At 41.4% G+C, this 22,058-nt stretch overlaps 1 protein-coding gene across 4 annotated transcripts in view; it reads left to right on the top strand.

The window, feature by feature from the left end:
- Positions 1–22,058, top strand: part of magi2b (membrane associated guanylate kinase, WW and PDZ domain containing 2b) — an 88,709-nt gene that overhangs the window by 41,024 nt on the left and 25,627 nt on the right. For 2 of the 4 annotated variants that reach the window (XM_026176257.2, XM_026176256.2), the window contains exons 3-9: positions 3,956–4,075; positions 8,272–8,496; positions 10,553–10,781; positions 11,391–11,470; positions 20,206–20,298; positions 20,904–20,961; positions 21,869–21,990. In XM_026176257.2, the coding sequence (XP_026032042.1) occupies positions 3,956–4,075; positions 8,272–8,496; positions 10,553–10,781; positions 11,391–11,470; positions 20,206–20,298; positions 20,904–20,961; positions 21,869–21,990 (927 nt within the window). The remainder of the gene's footprint in view (positions 1–3,955; positions 4,076–8,271; positions 8,497–10,552; positions 10,782–11,390; positions 11,471–20,205; positions 20,299–20,903; positions 20,962–21,868; positions 21,991–22,058) is intronic. The other 2 variants (XM_026176259.2, XM_080304802.1) reach the window with 1 other exon arrangement.

Genomic DNA, 22,058 nt, shown 5'->3' with positions numbered 1-22,058 from the left:
TGCAAAGACCATTTTTGGCTCACAGCCGATTTTAACCTTTTATTAGCAAAAGCATGAAACCCAATCAATAGTCAACCGCAGCAGTGTTTTTGGCTGTGTGAGAGCATCACTGCCTCCACTTTGTGGAGTCTGCTGCTATTTTTTGTTTTAATTTGAGCACCTGTGCAGTTGCATCATTTATTAACTCTTTCCCCCATAAAGATGACATTTGATGACCCCTCTGCACTCTTAATGACAACGTTTGACACCCGTGTGTGGATATCAGTAAAGATGTAGTTTGATGATCATTAGAATAGCTTCCGGGATTTTCCAAGGGTAGCTGCACAGGCAGAGACAGCCCTTACTAACTGGAAATATGATAGAAAAGATTTCAAGCGGTAAATATTTAAAGCATTGTTTAGGTCTTTGTGTCTTCACATGAAAAAATATGAAGAGAAAATTGCCAAAACCAAACTGAAGGAATTTCAGGGAAAGAAAAGAGACTGGTTGCTTTTCTTTACATGCTCCTTAGGTTGCCATGTCCTGGATGAATGAGAACCTACACAGACAGTTACGGATTAAATTGTTTCTGCCTTCACTTTTAAAGTTTTCCCAGATACGAAAACTAAAGTTGGTAAGGTTAAGTAAAGATGAAGACAGGTGAAATATGGTAACAGAGGCAGAAGGAACAATGCCTGGATTTTTCTGGAAACGATGTTCTTTGTAATAAAAACTTCATAGGTATTTACTGGGAGGAAGGAGGAAGAGCACAGGAAAATAGGTAATGCACTCTGAGCAGAAATGTGTAAGGAGAAAGGAGAAACGAGGAAAAGTATCTCAAACCCAGATACTCGATCAATATTTCCAGCTCAGATCCAACAAGACGTACTCCCTCCCTCTCTCCCACTCTGCCTCTCTCAGCTCAGTTGGTGTGTCCACTGAAGGAAGCTGTGGGAGAAGGCTATCAGCAGGTCATCAGTATGCCAGCAGGCTCTGCCTACTCTGGTGTGGGCAGCAGAATAATTTCAATCTGATCTTACAGATCAATAGCTGTACTCCGTGGAAGGCGGCCAGCACCACCTGGCCAGCTGGGGATATTCAGCGTCGCACTGCACATGCCGTGGTGGTCCTCCTTCTTCTTTTTCTTCTTCTTCTTCTTCTTCTTCTTTGCAATTGTTCTTTTAAAGCGTGTCTTTGCACCCAAACGTACTGCAGCTATTTGACTGTTTAAACTCGGCTCCACGAAAAAATATAAACACTCTGGTGTATGCATGGTTGCACATCATTTTGACATCAGTCCATGGCTACATGCCTCAACAGCTGAAGGTACCTGTAGTGGAAGAGGTTTATCTTCAGGGGACATGAGATGGTAGAAAAAGCGATAGAGTGTATGTGGAGAGGATTGCGGTAGATAAATACACATGATTTTCGCTCAGGAGACTGGGATTTGTGTCCTCAATCAAGCCAAGAATCACTATTGAGTCATTATTTTGTAGACCTCTTGCACGTCTTCTTTTCAGTTTGCTTTAGTATAGCAAAATATTTTTTTAAAGGAGTAACCACATTAACACTAAAGACAGCCTCTCTGGTAACCTGTGTCTGTGTGCCTATGGCATTGTTGACATTGGTATTAATATCATCTGCATTATTCCTTTAAGTGTAACTACTGAGTGTAGTTCAAGTGGCATTGAAGACCATTTTCGCAGGAGCATGTGAGGCTGCGTTAGGGGGTGTTTGTGTTTTTGAAATTGTATCTAACATGGTCACCTGACACTATGACGCAATCTTGTAAAATAAGCCTCCAAAATACGTCATGTTTGTGGAGATTATGATGATAAATGTTTGCACAGACTGAGTCAGAGGAGTGATGAGTCAGCCAATGGAGGTGGGGAAGATTTATATTATACCATATGAAAAAATGCAATCCAGTATGAAAACATAAAAACTACAGCCTGAAAGAAATTCCCATCAATACTTCTGAAGTTGGTGGACTATATATAATATAATAGCCGAGGCAGATTTTCCCTTTCCCAAATGCAGAAATACAGAAGCAAATATGCACATTTGCCAAGAATGAGCATATTTGGACCTCTGCTTTTATTTCTTTTTTCTTCTATGTAAGTGTAGCTTAACTGTTTTGAAGATAACAAGGATTATATATACATGTATATTATTTACAGTTTTCCTCTTAAGTACAACCACAAAATTGGACATGTGCTCAGTTTTATTGTTACTGCTAGCAGAATGGTGCTAGTTCATTAATATTTATGAGCAGACATGATCAATTTTTCAGGGGAAAAAAGCTTAAATTGTGTATTGTTTAAAAGCAAAGCCTCTGCCAAAGTTTACATTTCTGTTCAAGCTTAATTATGCAGAAAAACTCAATTTTTGTAAGTTAAATAAACAAATTAACTGAATGTTTATTTTATGGATCTTAGAGCTCTTTATAAGTCTTAGTGCCATTCACATCATTGTCAACTAATTCAATATTGATCTGAGTCCATCAAGTGATGGGAAGGGTGATACATACTCACAGCGACGCACACTGCACTCTCGTTCCAGTGGGGTTGTGGACTCACGGTGTCCGACTGAGCTGTGATCAGCTTGGAAATGGGATTATTATGGGCACACTGGGCACTTTGCTAACAATCACAGTCAAAAACGCAAGTACACAGTATAATCACACATTTAGATGCACACAGAGAGAGAAAAGTACAAAAAAGACACCACAGTTTGTGCGCAGTGTGGCCATGTTTTAAAGTTTAATAGATGTCTGCCGATGTCTGATATTCTTGGTGTTGCTTCCTCACTCATTAGGTGTTGCCAGGCTGCCATCTTTGCTCCCAGTAGTGAAGTAAATACAGCTGAGAATGTTCAGTGGATGCAGTACAGGAATAAAGCAGTGACAGACGATCAATAGACATCTAATGATTTGGGGGAGAGTTAGAGGATGCTGCAGCCACCCCTCTCTCTCTGCATGCACGAGTGTGTCGTGTATGAGCCCACAGCACCTCATCCACCTGCTGTTTTAATCTCCCACAGCTCACACTTCTGCTGTGATGCCTGTAAGCATTTTATACCCTCTGTTTATACCTGAGAACATGTACCCAATTTTAGCTTTCCAAAAACTTGCTTTTCAGACCTGTACACTTGGACGTGGCACAAATCGTACACTTTCTGGTAACCCGCGCAGCCAGATCAATCCGACTTAGCTGTTACACTGTGGACCCGAGTCCTGGGAACAGCTCAGAGCGGTCTCCCTGTCCGCACCATACCAATGATTGTTTTCAGGCGTGATCGATAGAGAGCAGGCATCAACGGCAGCATACTTTACTGAGCCCGAACTGTAAGTCCACTTGGCAGAGACACAAACACAGCACCTCATTAAACTCAAAACTCCCATTGCTGCCATCACAGAGCCGAGCCTCGACGCTGCTGCGCTGATGGAGATCTCCAGAGCACTGATGCAGGAAGGCTCTAATTGCTGCATGGTAATGTGGTGCGTCTGCATTCCTGCTGTTTCTACAATAATCCAATCGGCGCTGTATTGTGTGCTGTGTAAGGAGGTTTGAGTTATGCTTCCTAAAACTGCCATATTGATTCACTCATTACTAAAGAAGCATTGGATTGGCTCGTAGGAACTGAATAATGGTGGTTTGCTGTTGGTGTTTTGCTCTCCCTGCTCTTCTCTCGCTGTCTCTCACTGTCACTCACACACACAATTGTGTGAATGGATTTGGCTATCACAAGTGATGACTCCTCAGTCACCCACTTCTGTTCCATTTCCCTTCCCCTCCCACTTCCTCTCGTACACTTTGTAGCCTCAAATCTGCCGTCTTTTCCCATCCAGCCCTTTTTCTGAGCGCTTTCTCTGCCTTCCTGCCTTTTCTTCTCAAGTGCCCCATTTGGTTCTAATGACCTCTCCCCTCCTCTCCCCTCCTCTGCCTCCTCGCCCTCTCTCTCTCTGTCTCTGCAGGTACCACCAGGCAACCTAAGGAGGGGGAGGTGCCAGGGGTGGACTACAACTTTGTGAGTGTGGAGCGTTTTATGGAATTGGAGCAAAGTGGAGCCCTGCTAGAGAGTGGAACCTATGAAGGTGAGCTCTGGGAATGCTGCTGTGCACAAAATAGGCTTCATCTGCATTACAAGTACAGGTGCACGGGGAGGAAAAATGGGAACGTATGTTTCGGTAGTACCAGTTTTCTATTTTTAAAATGTTTATGTATATACATACACTGCGCAACAACATGTGTATATTTATTTGATTAATTCGATGCGTCAGGTGATGCTCAAATAAACAAAATGAGTCTTGTGCACTGATTTTATTCAGTATCATAGTTTCCTCCTGTGGTTGTTCAACAGTTTGTGTGTATGTGTGTGCGTGAGCTGGACGAAAGCCATTTCCAAGTCATGTCAAGTCTGTGCATCTCTGCTTTGCTACACTGTCAGGGATATGTCTACAGATGGGGGATTTGCTGGTTCATTTGCCCAGAAGCAGTTTTATTTTTCTCCTCTGTGTGCAACTGAACACACGCACACAAATTATGCGTGTGTGTGCGAATGTAGGGGATATGGGCGCATGTATGGTTATGTGTGTTCCTGTCTGCATGTTCATGTCACAAGTGTGTGTCTGCAGCGTACATTTCCCTTGACACCGAGCTTAGTTATACCCACTGGGGGGGAACTGTCTCTTTCTGGGCTGCACTAGAGGTGCTGCAACTCATTTTGTAATGCATAATAAAATAAGAGAGTGGAGACGGAAGAATCAGAGACCGGATGTATGCCGGGTGATATATGGGTGTAATTTGATTATGGAATAATTTATAATTTCATTAACTCAAATTACTGTTTTTCACAATGTGAAAAAAAGCCTAAATTGCATAACTGAGAGATGGGCTTCATTTCTGTCTTATAAATTAAAGCAAGGATAGCAGTGAGTCTGGGAGTCTTGACAGCAGCATACGCTTTCACTGTTTCCTTGGAGATGCACTCACCTGTGACGTTTGTTAGCGTTACACACTGAAATGGTCTGGTTTTCCAAAGCACATCTCTGAACTGACCACCATGCAGTTTAAGGTTACTAAAGCATGATAAAGTCTTCTAACACCTGAGATAAAAGAATGCAGTAGACTGTGAGATTTAGATTCAGATAGCTCCTGTCCCAGTTTCTAACCACAGCTAAAAAGCAGCACTGGCTGCTTCACTTTCCAGGGTTACCGCATGTGACATGGTCCCCTTTACAAAGTCAAAGCTTGCTAAATGTTGAGAACAATTCAAAAACCCCATTGCATATATTTTGTCAAATTATTTTGTTGTCGTTGTTGTTGTGTAGCTGCTCCGATTGTTTTTCCTTTCATTGTTTACACTATGTAAAAGGACAGCCTTCATAATTCTGTGCTTTTCATGTGCAATTGTCTTCTCTTTGTGTAGAGAGAGAAACGAAGACTTTAAAAAAAGCAGACAACAAAAACAAACTCAGTGCCTTTAAGAGAAAAAAAATTAAATGCAGGCAGTGAGGGAGACTAAAATCAGACGCGGAGTCTGGACACTGTATTCCATGTGGGTGTACATGTGAATGCAAGAATTGGTGCACATAGGAGCTTACGTATGTGATCATGTGAGATGAGTCACAGCTGAAGGTGGATGTTGAACTGTACAAAAACCAGGATGCCTTCAGGCGTCTCAAGCATTCAAGATCAAGGGAAGAGTTTATTTTTAAAACTAACGTGAGGCATGAGGAGGAACTCTGGCCTAAACTTACCCCAGAAAGCCTTAAGTTCTTTCAAGGATCTCTTCTTTAACCTTTCACAGGTGGGTGCTTGCTGCCTATGGGGCTTTATACTTGTGTCTTTGTCTACATGTGCCAGCGGGCGCAGATTTATATTTTTCACAGATTGTGGAGGAAGTGGTGGCTGTAATGCCTGTGCTCCTCCTGCTGGTCGTGTTGTCCTTTATTGCTGCCTCCTTCTCCCGTTCTTTGGTTTATGCTCGGTAGACTGGCGCTCATCTGTGATTAGTTTTTATGTAGTTAGCCATGTCAGTCCAAACAGTCAGCTGACTGTCTGGGCAGATGGAGGCAAACTAGATCCACAAAAGTCATAAAAAGCCATGCGGAATAAATTTGCTCAGCTTATAAATCAAAGTTTATTCTTTCACGTTGCCTAATTCTGACTTTTTACCATAAAATATACTTGCAGTGTCGTGTTATTATAAAATAAAAAGCTCCAGTTCTTTAGAGCTGTTCTTTAGTTGCTTTTCCTTTATGTAATTTTAATCATTTAGAGGTTTAATTAGAGAAAGTACAAGATTTCTTTTATCATATAAAAGGACATGATCTATCCCAGAGGACTTACTTATATTTGGAATTCTACATTTGAGGAGAAACTAAAATCTCCCCCCGATTCATTAAGTGCCGGCCTGCTGCTGCAGATGCCGGTGACTATTATTGAAACCCAGCCCAACTTTAACTAATCTGTTATTCCTCCCACTTACACTCTGATAATGATTCTCCAAACATACTTCCACATTTCTGTCCAACATTACAGTTGTAGCTCAGTAAGAATCAGCTTAATTAGTGAGAACAAACAGCTGGTTTGGGCTTTAGGAGCCAGCAAACTAGTGAGTCAAGTAATCTAGTACAGAAGCAATGCAGACGTGTAATTTAACCCTAAGATGCTGTGCCTGAAAATGGATCTTTCTTTTGAAACCAAATCCAGGTTTCTCCTTGCAGAAGAATATCTGTGTCTAGGTTTCTCTGCTTTTATTCAATGAAAGGTAATTAAATGCTTCTGCTAACTTGCTGCTGCTGTTCTGTTTAAATCTTTCATAGGGGTTGTGTGTTGAGGTTACACAGAGTAACAAAGAAAGTAAAAAAAGAAAAAAGGCTGGGACAGACTAGGAAGTCTAAGCGCTGGAAATAAACTCATCAGCCACTTTCAAGTGCTCGTTAAGACAGATATCTAATCAGACAACACGGCAACAACTGAATGCATTTAGGCTTGCAGACGTGGTTTGCTGAGTGTGGCATGGTTGTTGGTGCCAGATGGGCACCAACCCACATCTCCAGGGCTTAACCAAAAGAGTCTAAAAACAAAATAAGCCTTTTCTTGATTTCTGCTGAAATTTTAAATGGCAAGGTCAGAAATGAGCACTGTTTAAACACCACCGCCTACCCGAGTATTGTTGCTGATCATGTGCACCCATCTATGACCACAGTGTGCTAGTCTTCAAGCTGGATAACACACCTGATCACAAAGCTCATCTCATCTCGTCTTGAACACGACATAGAGTACTGTACTCTCATGGCCTCCACACTCACCTGATCTCAGACAAATCTGCAGCAGCTGTCGACGCCATCACGTCAATGTGGACCAAAATCTACTTTGAATCTGTGCGACAAAGAATTAGGCCAGTTCTGAATGGAAAAGGAGGTGCACGCTGTGAAAGATTGTGTAGTCAGGTCACAAAACAAAGTGACAGTTCAGGATGAACCTCTCTCGCAGTTTTTCTCCTGTATAAAATGTGACGTTTTAGAAGTCTGTAGGGCGTTTCCTCTGCCTTTGAGCGATGAAAAAGGGTGCGACAATGATTGGATGATAAATTCAGTGGACGATGCCGGGGGTGCGTCCTTTTCAGGAGATATGGCAGAGTTAGGAAACGCCCCCAATAGTAAAGAAATGTCATCATAGGGCAGAAAATAATTTTGCAAGTTAAATGATAAGGACATTGATGACACTGACTTCTATGTGTGGGGCATTACTTCCTGTCGTCTTAGTATTGTTGTTGTTTGTTTAGTCATTTTGTGGTGTTCAATTTTCTTTCTAAGCCGGTGATTTTGTGGAATGGAATGGGAAATTGAGGGAGTTAGAAAATAGACAGCTTGTTTTTTTTTTTCCTGGGTTATTGTTTTGGGATCCTTGTTATGTTCTCTGTGATTAAAAAGCCTGTGTTCTGACTCCAGTCATGTTTTCAGACTAACGTCTATCAGAAGGCCTCTATTAAATGGAACTGCATATGCTTGTTCCTCGCTGAAACACCAGCCAGTGGGTAAATTGATTAGACTTAATAGAAATGATTTGTTACCAGGCAAAAACATGGCCTAAGTTATTTCTGCGGCACTCTGTTCAGACAGATAAATCTTTCATTTTGAAAGGCAGTCATCTGTTCAAAGCCACAGCTGTCTGCGAGCTGTGGACCTTTACTCCGCCTCCCAGACGGTGTGTTACATCACCTGGGATCCCACTTTGGTTGTGCATGTGGCCTCTAACACAAACGCTGCCTCTCTGCCCTCAGATAACTTCTACGGCACACCGAAACCTCCAGCCGAGCCGTCCCCGGCAGCCCCTCCTCTGAATGTGAGTGAGGCCCTGCTGCCCGGAGCCCGGCCAAGCGCCCAGGGCAAAAGAAAGAGGAACCAGTCAGTCAGCAACATGGAGCAGCGCGCCAGTCTGGAGCCGCCTGAGGAGGAGGAAGAGGAGAGCCCAGTTGTCAATGGCAACGGGGTGGCCATCACACCAGGTACTGTAGGATGAGTAAGAAAAATATGAATTTCCTGTTGATGCATGCCACATTTCTCTTTTACTCACAGCCAAAATTACATTCTGTTTCACAAGTGCCGTGGCCACGAAGACTTTATGTACTCATATTTCGGTGAGGAGAAAATAGAGTTTGAAGGCCTGGACTGTCCCCCGGGTTATTTGTTGCCGTCCTACTGGCATTTTTGAGTCAAACCACTGAAAAAGGCCAGTTGTCACAGCAGGTGCATAACCTGTATTGTCCCTTAAGTGGAAAATTAAGTGTCTTTTCCCTCTGAGTCCAGACTCATGACTGCAATAGCCAAGCCAACTTTATTTATATAGCACTTTAAACAACAAGTGCTGACCAAAGTAAGGACAGAATAAAAATAAAATTAAAATAAAACAACAAAATACTAAAATTAATAAATAAATGATATTTACTTATATATATATATATATATATATATATATATATATATATATATATATATATATATATAAGTAAATAGTATATATATATATGTATATTTTTTTTTAAAAGGAAAAAATGTGCCTCCATCAGTTATTCCGACACTGCATGAACCAAAACTCTCAGGTTCTCAATAACCTTATGTTACACAACATGTATGCACAAGGGCACCTCTGTGTACTCACCATTATCACTGTCCACAGTCCCATTTTTGGCATCAGCTCCAATCTCTCTTTCCTCAAGTTTCTTTGTCTCTCCTTCTGTCATCACGCTCCTGGCCTTTGTCCTTGCTTCTATTAATACCGTGACTTTTCTCTCTTCCCCTGCCACCCTCGTCCATCCTACCTCCAAATTGTTTATCTCTGTGGTCCTGTCCCTCCTGCCCTCTCTGCTTCCCTGTCTCTCTTTGTAGTCTTTGTCGTTATTGTATATATACACAGTACGTATTAAGCTCTTACTACAACCTGCTTACTGTTTTTACTTGAATAAGTTTGCTTTCATGTCTAGTATAAATACTGAAAAAAAATTAACCAAAGACCAAGTGCACCTGACAGATTAAACAAGACTTTAGCAGACAGTGTCATATATGGCTCATATGGGCCCAAATACATGACTTGGGAGACAGGAAATTAATCCTAAACTCCAACAAATTACAAAATAAAGGCTGTCGAAGAAGAAGGAATCCAAAAACTGGGTAGAAACAGTGCTGAGGACCACACAACCAATAGGAAGGAGGGAGGATGCGTCAAAGAGATGAGACAAACTGAGTCAATAAATACACAAGGTGATGTGAGCAAACAGGAAACACCCGCGCGGTCAGCTGAACTTAAGTGAGAAAACGAGACAAGGGATGTAAAACTAAATAGAAACCACAAGAAACAAAGATTAATAAAAAAAAATCAGGAAGTAACCAAACTGAACAGAAACACGGGCTTGACACAGAGAACTCAGGAGGGCAGGAACACAAACTCGGGGAATGAAATCATGAGAAATGAGCTAAAGTATAAACAGACTACGCAGAAAGATAGAGAGGTGAAAATGTAAACCATACACAAAGAAATAAACTGAAGATATTTAACAGACACAAGACCCAGGACCGTGACAGAGGATTGTGAAACACCATTGATTCTTCTTGAACTGTGAAGGTGATATAGTCAGATATTTTCATAATTAGACCTTCTAATATTTTAGCATTTTCGTTGCACCTTCACAAAGTTACAACAGGAATACTTTAGATTTTGTATTTCTCACCTTGATCCTGTGCTTCTTATCGACTGTCTTAGTTGCTACCAGCTTTTCTTGTCACTCTAAAAATCGTCCCTTATTTCTGACTCAGTCTTTGACCCCTCAAGTCTCTGTCTTACCCTGTTTTTCAATTTCTGACATTTCTATGTTGTTGTTTTTTTCCTCGTTCTCATTGTCCTCAGACTCCATCACCACCACCGCCCTCCCCCTCCTCTCCTGGGGCTTCATAGCTCTGCAGTGGCTTGGCTCTGACTCATGCTTGGCATGTGTAATGTGCATTCAGGTCTGCATGTGTGTACACGGTGTGTGAGAATAACTCTGTGTGTGTGTCTGTGGTCCACAGAGTCCAGTGAACATGAGGACAAGAGCACAGATGCCTCTGGGGAGGTTGCTGTTGAAGCGTCAATCCAGGCCCCAGCATCTGCTGAGCCTCCAACCGAAGGAGAGGAGGCCCCAAAATCTCCCTGCAAGTCCCCAACCAAAGTTCTAGATGCAGATGAGGAAGAGCTGGGTCCCCTGCCTGATAACTGGGAGATGGCCTACACTGAGAAGGGGGAAGTTTACTTCATAGAGTAAGCGATATCTTCTTATTAAATGAGGATATTTTCTTTTTTGTGTGACAACTATACCATTCTAAGCATACAATGTAACTGTAACTGTTACAGGGCTTTACTTATAAAATAAATAAATAAATAAAAGCTTAAAGCACATTCAATGTAAAACACTTTGCAAAGTGCACTTACTTTAAAATCATGGTTTATGTATGGCTGTGTGAAAACTTTATAGCTCTGACCTTGTGTTGAATAATTGATGAAACTCCAGTGCTCCTAATCAGACAGGATACACACACACACACACACACACACACACACACACACACACACACACACACACACACACACACACACACACACACACACCACACACAAAAGTTTTGCCCTCTCATCACACCCTTCCTAATTAGTGGCTGAGGGCTAATTACCGGATTCATGACCGTTTAGTTTACCTTAGAAATCTCCTTGTTTCGCAGCATCCCTGCACACGTACAAACACAGGTCATTACTGTTACTCTGCACTCCGCTCTTTCTCTTATCTCCTCTGTCTGTGTCTCGCTGACCTCTGTTTGCACCGTTCCTCCTTCCATTGCCATCGTCTACATCTGCCTCTTTCTTCTTCTCCAGTCACAACACCAAAACGACATCATGGCTCGATCCTCGGCTCGCAAAGAAAGCAAAGCCGCCAGAAGAATGCAGGGAAGACGGTGAGTGCGAACAACCTGATTTAGTTATTTTTTTCTCTCTTAAGCTTTAGTTTATCTGAAGTTCATCGCTTGGTGTTTGTGGAAGTGTGTTGTCTCTGCTGTTTGTGTACCACTGTTGTCTGCTCCAGACTCACAGTTGCAGCCTGTTTGCTCCTCTTGAGTAAAAAGAACACAAAAACACTCAAATTGAGATGTTTGTTAGTGTGCACTGCTCCCAGCTTTCTCCACAGGTTTTGTGGGGGTGTACTCGTACAGGAAGGTTGAAACCCAGACAGACTAAACTGGGCTAATAAACTCTCCCGGTTTAGATTTGTTGCTGAGAATGGATCATTAAGCATATGATTGTCCTGCAAGATGTGCAGAGAGGAAGGTAGTTCTTTCATTAAATGTCCTTTTATTGCCTATCGGGCAAATGTTGAGAAAATAATGAACTTTAGAGCAAAACTGTATGTGCACTCAGCGAGGGGAAAATGTTTAAAGCTAGTTCAAATTCTAATTTAGAAAACGGAGATCTCTTCAGACTTTTTCAGCGTGATAAGGTAAAGAATGTGAATATGAGAAAACTCTTTATAAACGGTAATAGGAGAAATATATTATTTGTAAAAGTGAGAAAAAAAAAGTTTGGCTACTAAGGTAGAAATGATCAGACCAGGATGTGTTACATGTTCTGTGTGGTATATAGTGATAGGTGTATGTGTGTCTGCGTCTGTGGCTAGCAGCACATCTGTGTGATCACTGTGTGAAAGGAACGCACCGCTTGCCTCACAAGGATGTAAATGTTATAATTATAGTTAGGACTGCACTGGTACACAGTGCTTAGCCAAAGGTATTTAGGCCACCCTAGTTGAATAGAGTTAGATCCACTAATTTGTACAACAAAGTCAAAAGTTTGTGGTTTTCAAGTCAGAACTGAGTATTAAGCTGCTGACGGGTTTCAGATTTAAGATTTTCCAGCAACCTGTAGGGGCTGATTTATTATATTTGCATGAAAAAAAAATTCCTCTCACAAGGATTTGATTGAATCTTGAAGCTGAAGAGCAAATGCACTTCAAGGAAAAACAGGCCTTTTGTCATGTGGCAGGCAGGATTAGGAGCTGAATTTAAACACAACTTTATTGCTGTCAATAGACCGAGTTAACAAAATAATGATGGAGTGGCACACGGACACGAGACGTGTGACTTTCAAAATAAAACGGGAAGTAACACTGAGACCAGGACTAAGACACACAAACCACGCAGACACGAGGATATTACTGGGAAAACAGGACGGGACCATTAAAGATAAACTAGAACACAGACTACAAACAGAGGGCAAGACTATGAGAAACTGGACACAGAAGAGAACTGGGATCATAAGAAAGAACACAATAAGCTAAAGACCAGAAACAAATAGAGAACCAGAATCACAATCCACACATTCCAAAAGAGTAAATCATGAGACCACATTGAAGATCCAGGTCCACGATGCCTTTACATTGTGTGAGGACTAAAGCGGGGACAGATGGGAAAAATGAACTTCACACATGGAGCAGGGCAGGTTGTATTCAGACGGCCTGAGAATGAGCCAAAGGTGCCAAAGGGAATGAAATGCTTCAGTTATTATTTTCTGTCATCATTAACTGAACAAAACAACTCAATAATTAAAAAAAAATTAAATTAAATTAAGACCTCGAATAAAAATGACTGGCCTGTAACCATAACTGTGTGCTTCAGAATGTATCACTCCAGTATAAAACACAGTTTATTGTGTTTTAAAGTCTGGAGAGTTCAGCTGCTCTAGTAAAGACATAAATCTTTTACAAACAAATTACCTATGGAGATTTATTGTTGGCGAAAGGGCCAATTTGTTATCTTAAAAAAGCTGGGCAGTGCAGTTTTTAGCAAACATTACTCAAACAGGAGCAAAAAGTGTATTTCTTTGGGATTATTTGCCACTGAGGATGAATACGTTTTGGCTGGTCCAGTGTAGCAGCTCCGAAACCTTTTGGTGTGTTTGACTCTCGTGATATGTTCACTGTCGGGGAGCATTGACCTGACCTGTCACTCTCTGTCTTGAATAAATGTTTCGAGGTCAAAGCAGCAACGTCTGTCCAGGAAGGAAGAAACAAAGGTCTCAAAAACGGTGTGTTATTAGTCCTCTCTAACCTGTTTACGATTTTGTGGCCCTCGTGTTTAGAGCACGAGAATGGTGTGTGTGGATGTGTGGACGAGAGAAGAATAAGGTACAGTTTATTAGCTGGTCAGATTAGGTAATTTATTGATTTGCTGCCTTTTCTTTATACGTGTCAGCATCATTATCTTTGGGGTTTGTATAGAAGCAGTTTTAATGAAGCAAAGCAAAAATCGACTCTGACAACACAGAAATTTTTAGGAAAGATTTGCATCCGTTATTCTGCTACACATTGAAGCGCAGTGGTGATACAGCGTGATGAGATGTATGACGATAAGGTGATCTAACGTCCCTGCTGCTGTCACAGCCGGCCACTGAATTAGTTTGTGATGTGATCCGCCAGAGCAAGCTCTAAATCGATACCTTCTACCTCTCCTCTGTTCTTCATCCCTTCAGTCCTCTCCCTCACCTCACATCTCCCCCACTCTCTCCCCTTTCAGTCTCTCTCTTCAGTTTCTCCTGTCTTTCCCTCACTCTCTGCCTCGCTATCGCTCTTCCTCTTCCCAGTAAAGGCCCAGACTGTGACAGGAATTCTAATAACGGCGCTCAGCTCTGCACAAACTGGCTCTTACTCTCTCTCACACACACACAATAAGTTGTTGGTTCAGACTCTTTTCACGAACATGGCTGACAGTACTTTAGCTTTGCTGTGGAGGATGTCTGTAGAGTTTCTGTCAGATCCGATTACGACTTTATCTTTTAGAAAGGCATCAGGTCCTGTTGTGTTTAGCAGCTGCTACAATAGCTTATGGAGCTCCATGTAATCTCTCACTGAAAATTAGTTTCATGCTCTGTATGTAAAAGTGGACGTAGGCAAAGTGGCGCCTCCCAGTGGTTTGGGAGAAACTCTAATGAACCTTCAAGTCTAACATTTCGGTGTCGCCATCTTTTTTTTGTCTTTTTTAAAAACATTTACATACATTTCTGTGCAAAACTCTCGAGCCTGCCCCTAAAGGAAGAAGACTTTCTTTTAGTTTTTTTAAAGTCATGAACAATAGTTCTCCAGACTTGCAGGTCTTGCAAGTAGTTCTTTGGACATTGGTTGCTTTTTCACTCATTTTCAGTCCAGTCCTTGCACCTTACCATTTTCAGAGAAATGTTTTTTGATTGTTAAGCCACTTAGCACTGACCTTTGAGTCATTCAAGCGTAAAAAAAGGCACTTAAATTAACAGACAGCTTAAAAATGCCAAACATAACACAGTTTGTTTGACAGGCATAAAACTGTTTGGGGTTTTTTATCCCCCCCCCAAAAAAAAAACCTGTCAGCTGAAAACCTGGTATATCTCAGGATGGTGTGCAGTGTGTCTTTAGAAAATTAGGAAACTGGACAAGTGGAGGACAAAAGAAGTGCCAGGGATATTAAAAAAGAGCAGAAGAACAGTATCTGAAAGTCATGTTCTTAAAAAATAGGAAAAAATATTGTGTGAAGACCTGACACAGATCTGACCTGCACCTGGACTTTCAGGTACAACAGTGAGTGTAAAACATGGTGGAGGCAATGCAACACTATCTGGAAGCCATTTGATTGGCTATAGCATCGTTTATAGCATGACAATGATCCCAAACATACATGGATAAACCCCACACTGACAGAGTGGGTTTTTCTGGATGCAAAATGGAACAAAAAGCAGCCAACATCCAAAGACTGCCCTTCAAGAAACCAGCAGAACTTAATTGAAGACACCCATTTTGGCTCAAGACTTTTGCACACTACTATTTTTCGAGAGGATTGACGCGCTTAGTAGAGTCACCCTCTAGTGGCCATTTAAGAAACTGCAGTTTTTGACACTTTATTTTACTTTTCAGTTTCTTTCTTTTTGCCTTCACTGTGTGAAGTTGAGTTATCTTTTTTCTTTTTTAATCTTTTGCTGTGCCTGTTTCCGTCTTCGGAGGAAGCAGTTGTTAAAGGAATTTAATGCTTAAGTAATCACTACTGGCAGAGGAATTTGGATCAAAGACTGTTAGCAGAGCGTTTGTGAAGGCCCTGGATGACACATCACGTCCTCTCACAGCACCTATGAATTAATGTCTTCCAGAAAACAGGTTTAGATGCCAGGAAATTTTCTTTTTTGGTATAAACAGCTAAGCAAGCACATGGGATGACAGAAGGATATGTAGTAGTTTAATCCAGCATCCCCATCCTTACATTACTCGCACTGTTCTTTTTTTTTTTTTTTTGTAATGGTCTCCTGTAGCTCTTGGTGATATAATGTTCTGCCAAATTTTTGATGTTTGTGCAATACCTTGGTGCTCCCGCTGTAAAATGTGATAATTTTAAAAGCATTTTTCCATTTTTGCCCACTTTAATGGACATGTAATTTTCAGATGATGAAATATGCATGAAAGCAAGGATATCAAATTATGCAAGGGGCGTGAATAAAACAATAAATGTGGGATGGGAACATCAAGAAGAGGTGGTGCTGTTTTTAACTGCCCCTCTGCCTGAAGGATTTCCCAGAGTCTCATAGCCTCAGGCAGGAAACAGAAAAATATTCAGACACACTTTCATCAGTGCTTTTTTTTCTTCCTTCTTCCCTCTTGTTATTCCCTTTCCGTTGCTTCCACGTCTGGTCTTTTTGCTCCACTTTCCTTGAGCATTTCATATCCTCATTCGCTATTCCCTTTCCCTTCACTTAGCCTCTCTGCGTTCTTTTGCTCCCATGCTGCATTTTTTGGCTGAGTTTGAGAAGATGGCTGTTTGTGCTTTATGTGTTTGCACAAATTTACAACCATTGTGTGCATTGTAATGTATGTATTTGCTGAGACTCAATCCCAGAGTTCAAAGGCTTGTCACCTCAGATCTGGTTCTTTTTGTCAATTAGTCTTTTGTTCCATAACTCAAGCACATATCCCTTCTCTCGCTCAGAGCAGGAAAAAACAGGACAAGCTTCAAGTCCCTCCAAGAGTTGTTTTGAATTCTGCCTTACATACGCACTCAATCCCTGCGTCAGTTTCCAAGTAATCCCAGCGCTGTCGACAAAAACATACTGTTTATTGTCATTCAGAGGCGGGATTTCTCACTAAGGCCAACGTCACAGTGTCAAAACCGTGTTTGCAGCTAGCTGCGATAGATGGAAATGGGTTCAGGCTTGCATACAAAGAGCGCTGGAGCACACTCTCAGAGAGCGACGCTAAAAATGTTACCTCAGAGTTTCATCACTGTTATTACACTGAGTCATGTCTGGACCACGACCATTTCTCTGTCTTGAGTTTTCTCATCTTTTCATTCTCATTTTTCTGCAATCACTGTTTTATATGTTTCTGTCTTGACAGCTCTTTTGTATTTTCTGTCTATGCTGTCTAGAGCTAGACTGCAAAATGGTTTAAAAAATGCACCTGAGGAAAAATTCTCACAGTTCTACTTAGTTTTTTAAGAGGGAGTCTTCATCTGGGAGATTTTTCCAGTTTTTTAGTTTCTGCTGTTGGTCAGATAATTAGTTTTAATATGCCAGGTTTTACTATTTTGCTGATGCTGCAAATCGAATGATTTATCTGTCATTACAAATATAATTTCTAGTTAGAATGATGTTGAAAATCCTTTTTTGCAGCCCTACATGGAAATCTTGTGGAATTTGTATTTCTTTGAGTTTATTCTTGAAGTCATTGTTGGCTTCTTTGTTGTCAGATGAGTCAGATGAGTTCATTGTATCTGCTCGTGGCTTCCTGTTGGTCAGAGAGACGTTTTGTGAGAGGGAAGATGAGTCATCTAATGCAGAAGAATCACAATTAGACTTTATGTCAAGAGAGACAGCAATACACATACACACTAATGAGCAAACACAAGTGAGCCCCCTCAATGCTCACGCTATATTCAGACACACGAGGAATTTGATTTAATGTCAGAGATGATGACACATTTCAGCCATTTTTAATACACACACGCACTTCCCCCACATACATGCGCGCACACCGCAAATACTGACTCGATTGAATGCTTAAAAACACATAAACACACACACACACCCCTCGCTCTCTGTATTGCCGCGGCAGGAAATAGAGACAAGACAGAGCCCTCAGCTCGGGCGAGGGGGGGAAAAAAAGAAAGACTTCCACTGGTGGTTTCCATGGAAACTGTCTCCCTTTCAGTTCAGGGGGAGGGAAAGCGACTAGTGGATGACTTAGGCTGACATTTAAGGTGGCTCGTGGACAGGGTGGTAAGGAATTTAAGGTGGTTTGAAGTATGAATCCATCAGGCTTTTTCACCTCGAGGATGAGAAGGGTCATTTACGGTAATGGCGGTGCGGCACGGGCGGCTTGAGCAAACACCTTGGGCTGCACAGTCAGCATGCTCAGCAGCAGGACACACACAGACTGACACATTCACACACGGATTATTTATATTTACATCACAGATCTGTTCATAATTTTATTACAACGCGGGAGGATGATGTCGCTGTATCAGTATCACACGGACCAAATAATTGTAAAAATAATAGGACTGATGGTGGGTGTGGGTGGGTGTGTGACTCTTTAAGTGGGTCAGGCTGTGTTTCGGATTTGTACTGTTAAAAAAATGTCTCTTTTAATACCTGAGTTATGTGCTCTTATGTTGCTTTGAGAAATCTAAATATGTTGTTTTATGTTCAGTGTTTTCACAACAATTTCCACAAATTTCCTCCAAATTTAATGAAACGTTCTTCTGCTTAGAGGCAGAATCAATAAATGACCTCACATTATTAATTAATCTATAAAGCAGCATGTACACACATCGACTGATTGGTTTTTGTTATAAAAACTATTGAGTGTGGAAACTCTTGTGCTTCACAGAAGTTTTACTACATTACAAAATTCTTTACAGGATAAATAATCTGTAAAATCATGAGAAAATTTTGATGTTTTGAACTAAGATATTTTATGTAAATACAATTATAACAATTATATTTTTACAGGGGGACTTTTAAAGTTGACCAAAGAACCTGATCACCAAACAAATAAAATTATTATCAGCCCAGGAACTTGTTTTAAACTTTTTGTGCTTTACAGATTTTAATAGTCAGTGCTAGAAATACATTTTGGTCAGTCCTAAATTTAAAAACCAAGTCTTGAAACTGTTGTGCAAACAAGTGAGGTATAAAGCAAAACCGCTAACCCACACACACACCACAACCACACACCTTTCCATTACAAATGCAACAGCGTTAAATGGTAAATGGCCTAAGCGCTTTACTAGTCCCTAAGGACCCCAAAGCGCTTTACATATCCAGTCATCCACCCATTCACACACACATTCAGACACTGGTGATGGCAAGCTACATTGTAGCCACAGCCGCCCTGGGGCGCACTGACAGAGGCGAGGCTGCCGGACACTGGCGCCACCGGGCCCTCTGACCACACACACACACCACAGCCACACACCTTTCCATTACAAATGCAACAGCGTTACACACACTAGGCCCATGTTTTTATTCGCCTCCCTCGGTGCTTCTCTTCTAGCCTCATCTGTAATCTGTGTGACAGTAGTTTCATTCTTTGTTCATCACCTTTGCTTTATTAGTGGTGGAAAGTGACCGTCTACACCGTCGTGTGAAAAATGCATTTTTTCACTAGACTCCATGCAGTCCTCTGAAAAACTAAGTACAACCTTGCTGCTAGAAATTAAGCAGGTAAGCACCAACCAAGCGCTGCTAATCAAATGCACTTGGTTAACTGATCATCAGTAAGTTTTGGCAGTTTGCTGGTTTGGCGCATTCAGGTGTGGACGTCCCAATAAATTTATCCCAAGGTCAGACCGTGTAGTGATCAGGGAAACTCAAAATACCCGAGAGCTAAATCTCAGACTCTGCAGGCCTCAGTTAGCATGTTAGATGTTAAACTTCATGACAGCAGAATTAGAAAAAGAGTGAACAAGTATTTAAAATGTAGCCAAAACACAAACAGTCGTCAGCACGGTGCTGATGACTTGGGCTTGTTACACGGCAGCTGCACTTTGAGTCATTAAGTCCACCATTCTCATCGCATGTCAAAGTATTATAGAGTCAAATGTGGGACCATCTGGAAAAAAGCTTAAGCTTGGCTCAAAATCGGTTGTGCAACAGAACACTGCTCACAAGCACAGCAGCAAGTCTACAACAGTGACTGAAAAAGGAAAGAATCAAGGTGTTGCAATGGTTCAGTCAAAAGTCCAGACTCAACCTGAGTGAATTGCTGTGGTGGGACCTTAAGCGAATGCCTGCAAACCTCAATGAACTGATGTTGTAAAGAAGAGTGAGCCAAAATTCCTCCACAATGATGTGAGAGACTGATGAAGTCGTCCAGAAAACGATTACTTAGAGTTATTGCTGCCAAAGCTGGTTGTATAAGCTACTGAATCATGGGGTGTACTTAGTTTTTCACAGGTTTCAGCTATAAATTACACGAATGAGACTATTTAAGACCCGAAGATAAATAATACGAGAAATAGGATGAACACTTCAAGAGCACTAATGCTAATGAGACATGCTATATATCCGGTATATGTCTGAGTGGGAGGGAAACAGATGGACTGTTGCTGAGTAGGTGTGTGTGTTTTTCTATGTTAGCTCAATCTTATAGTGCAATTTAAACCCACCCTTGTGTTTCTTATAGCTTCCTGCAAGCTGAGTGCTAAACCAGAAAACCAAAACATCTTGAATTTTGCAAAAACCGGCAGAGGGAGCTCACAACAACATGTTGTACAAGGTGTGTTTGGCATGATTGTGCACCACAGTGGAAAGTTAGAAGTAAATTAGAAGAAAACCGGCATTGAGTACAGGAGTTTGTGCAGCGCCTTGACCCAGTTCCTTTATAATAGAGAGAGGAGAGATAAATCAGCGAAGGGATGGATGAAGTGAGAAGGGAACAGAACCAGAGGAGGGAGAGGAGGAGACAATTAACACAACAGCCACGGAAGCTGTCCAAGGCGAAAACAAGTGGGTGGGTGAAGGAGACAAACATGAAGTAGTATGTTGTTGATATTTGGCCTTGAAGGATTTGTGCTCACGATAACAGGCGGAGAAAGAAAAGAGAAAGAAGGCAGGCCGAGGTGTCAGATGATTTAAATGTTCTTTTCCTCCCACCCTGTTTTGGGCTGACGTCTTTGTTGTGATTCGCGTCTCCATGAAGAAGCCACCACTGCAGATCGAAGTGCTGTCTGTCTATTAAAGGAGCGCTTGGGAGCGTCTAGCTGTGAGCTCGGAGATTCATGCCGTCTCCCCTCAGTGGTTCAATTTAGAGTCTACCTTCCTTCCCTCAGCTCTCAGCATTGACTGTCTTCATTTCCCTTATCTGGTTTTTCTTCCCCTCAGAGCTGCCCTACGGCTGGGAGAAGATAGATGACCCCATCTACGGCAGCTACTACGTAGAGTAAGTTTCCCCGTTGTCTTTGGATAAACCAGCCACTCTGGAGTAAAACAGGAAATGCATTTCCATGCGCTACAACGCCTCGTTATGAATTATAAATGACTCAATTCCCATTTCTTTTTCATATATTACAGCTATTTCATTAAAGCTTTAAAGTAAAGCGCTTGCTTATGAGGGCTGTCCTGCAGGTTATATGACAAACACACTTTTTTTTGTTGCTCTTTTTATTCAGATACAGTTTTAAGAGGCTGCTGTTTCTGTTTTGTCATTAATTTACAAAATGTGCTTATTTATATAATTTAATTGCACCTAAGAATTACTAAAGGAATTATATTTTACACCCAAGTCATAACCATAGTCATGAAATTTAATGCATTATTAAATTTTAACAAACTGTAGATGGAGTTAGAATTACAGACTAGATAAACTAGCTTTGTGTTGTTAAGCTGTTACAGTGATCGTGGTTGCAAACACCTGCCAGACATTAGTTTTACATCCAGCAGAAACATGTTCCACAGATATTTTCTGGCAATTTATCTCCATCCTTCTGCTGTTTTTACTTGAGGAGAGTACTAATATTTACTAGCAACAGCAGCTGAAAATTTGACTAAGAGCTGGGCTCTCAGCAAGACTAACAACCCTTTCCTTCAAAAAGGAGTTATTTAACTCAGCAGATTTTTAAATGTTGGTGATTTAAAACGTGGAAAGCTGCTATTTTTTTTTATGAATGAGCACTCACTTTTGGCACTTGAATACCTCTGAATACAAGGTTCACAAAAATATAAAATAAAAGCATGATTGCTGTGAACACATTTCTAATAAAGCATTGCACTGTGGTATTTCTGTTGGCTTTCAGAGAGGCTTTAATCTGTCCTTGTTCATAATTTGTGACAATGCACTGTATTTACAGTCACATCAATAGAAGGACTCAGTTTGAGAACCCGGTCCTGGAAGCCAAGAGACGCCTGGAGCAGCAGAGGCAGATGCAGAGCCAGGGACTCTCTGCTCTACCGCTGCCTACAATTTACAGAGGTACAATTCCACACCGTGTCCAGTACTTACATGAAAACATGCTGACAGGCTCACGCAGTTGCACAAAT

The sequence above is a fragment of the Astatotilapia calliptera genome, chromosome 7 (genome assembly GCF_964374335.1).
Source record: "Astatotilapia calliptera chromosome 7, fAstCal68.1, whole genome shotgun sequence".
In the NCBI taxonomy this organism is placed as follows: domain Eukaryota; kingdom Metazoa; phylum Chordata; class Actinopteri; order Cichliformes; family Cichlidae; genus Astatotilapia; species Astatotilapia calliptera.
The sequence above is the reverse complement of the archived record's forward strand: the minus strand, read 5'-3'. Positions and strand labels throughout refer to the sequence as shown.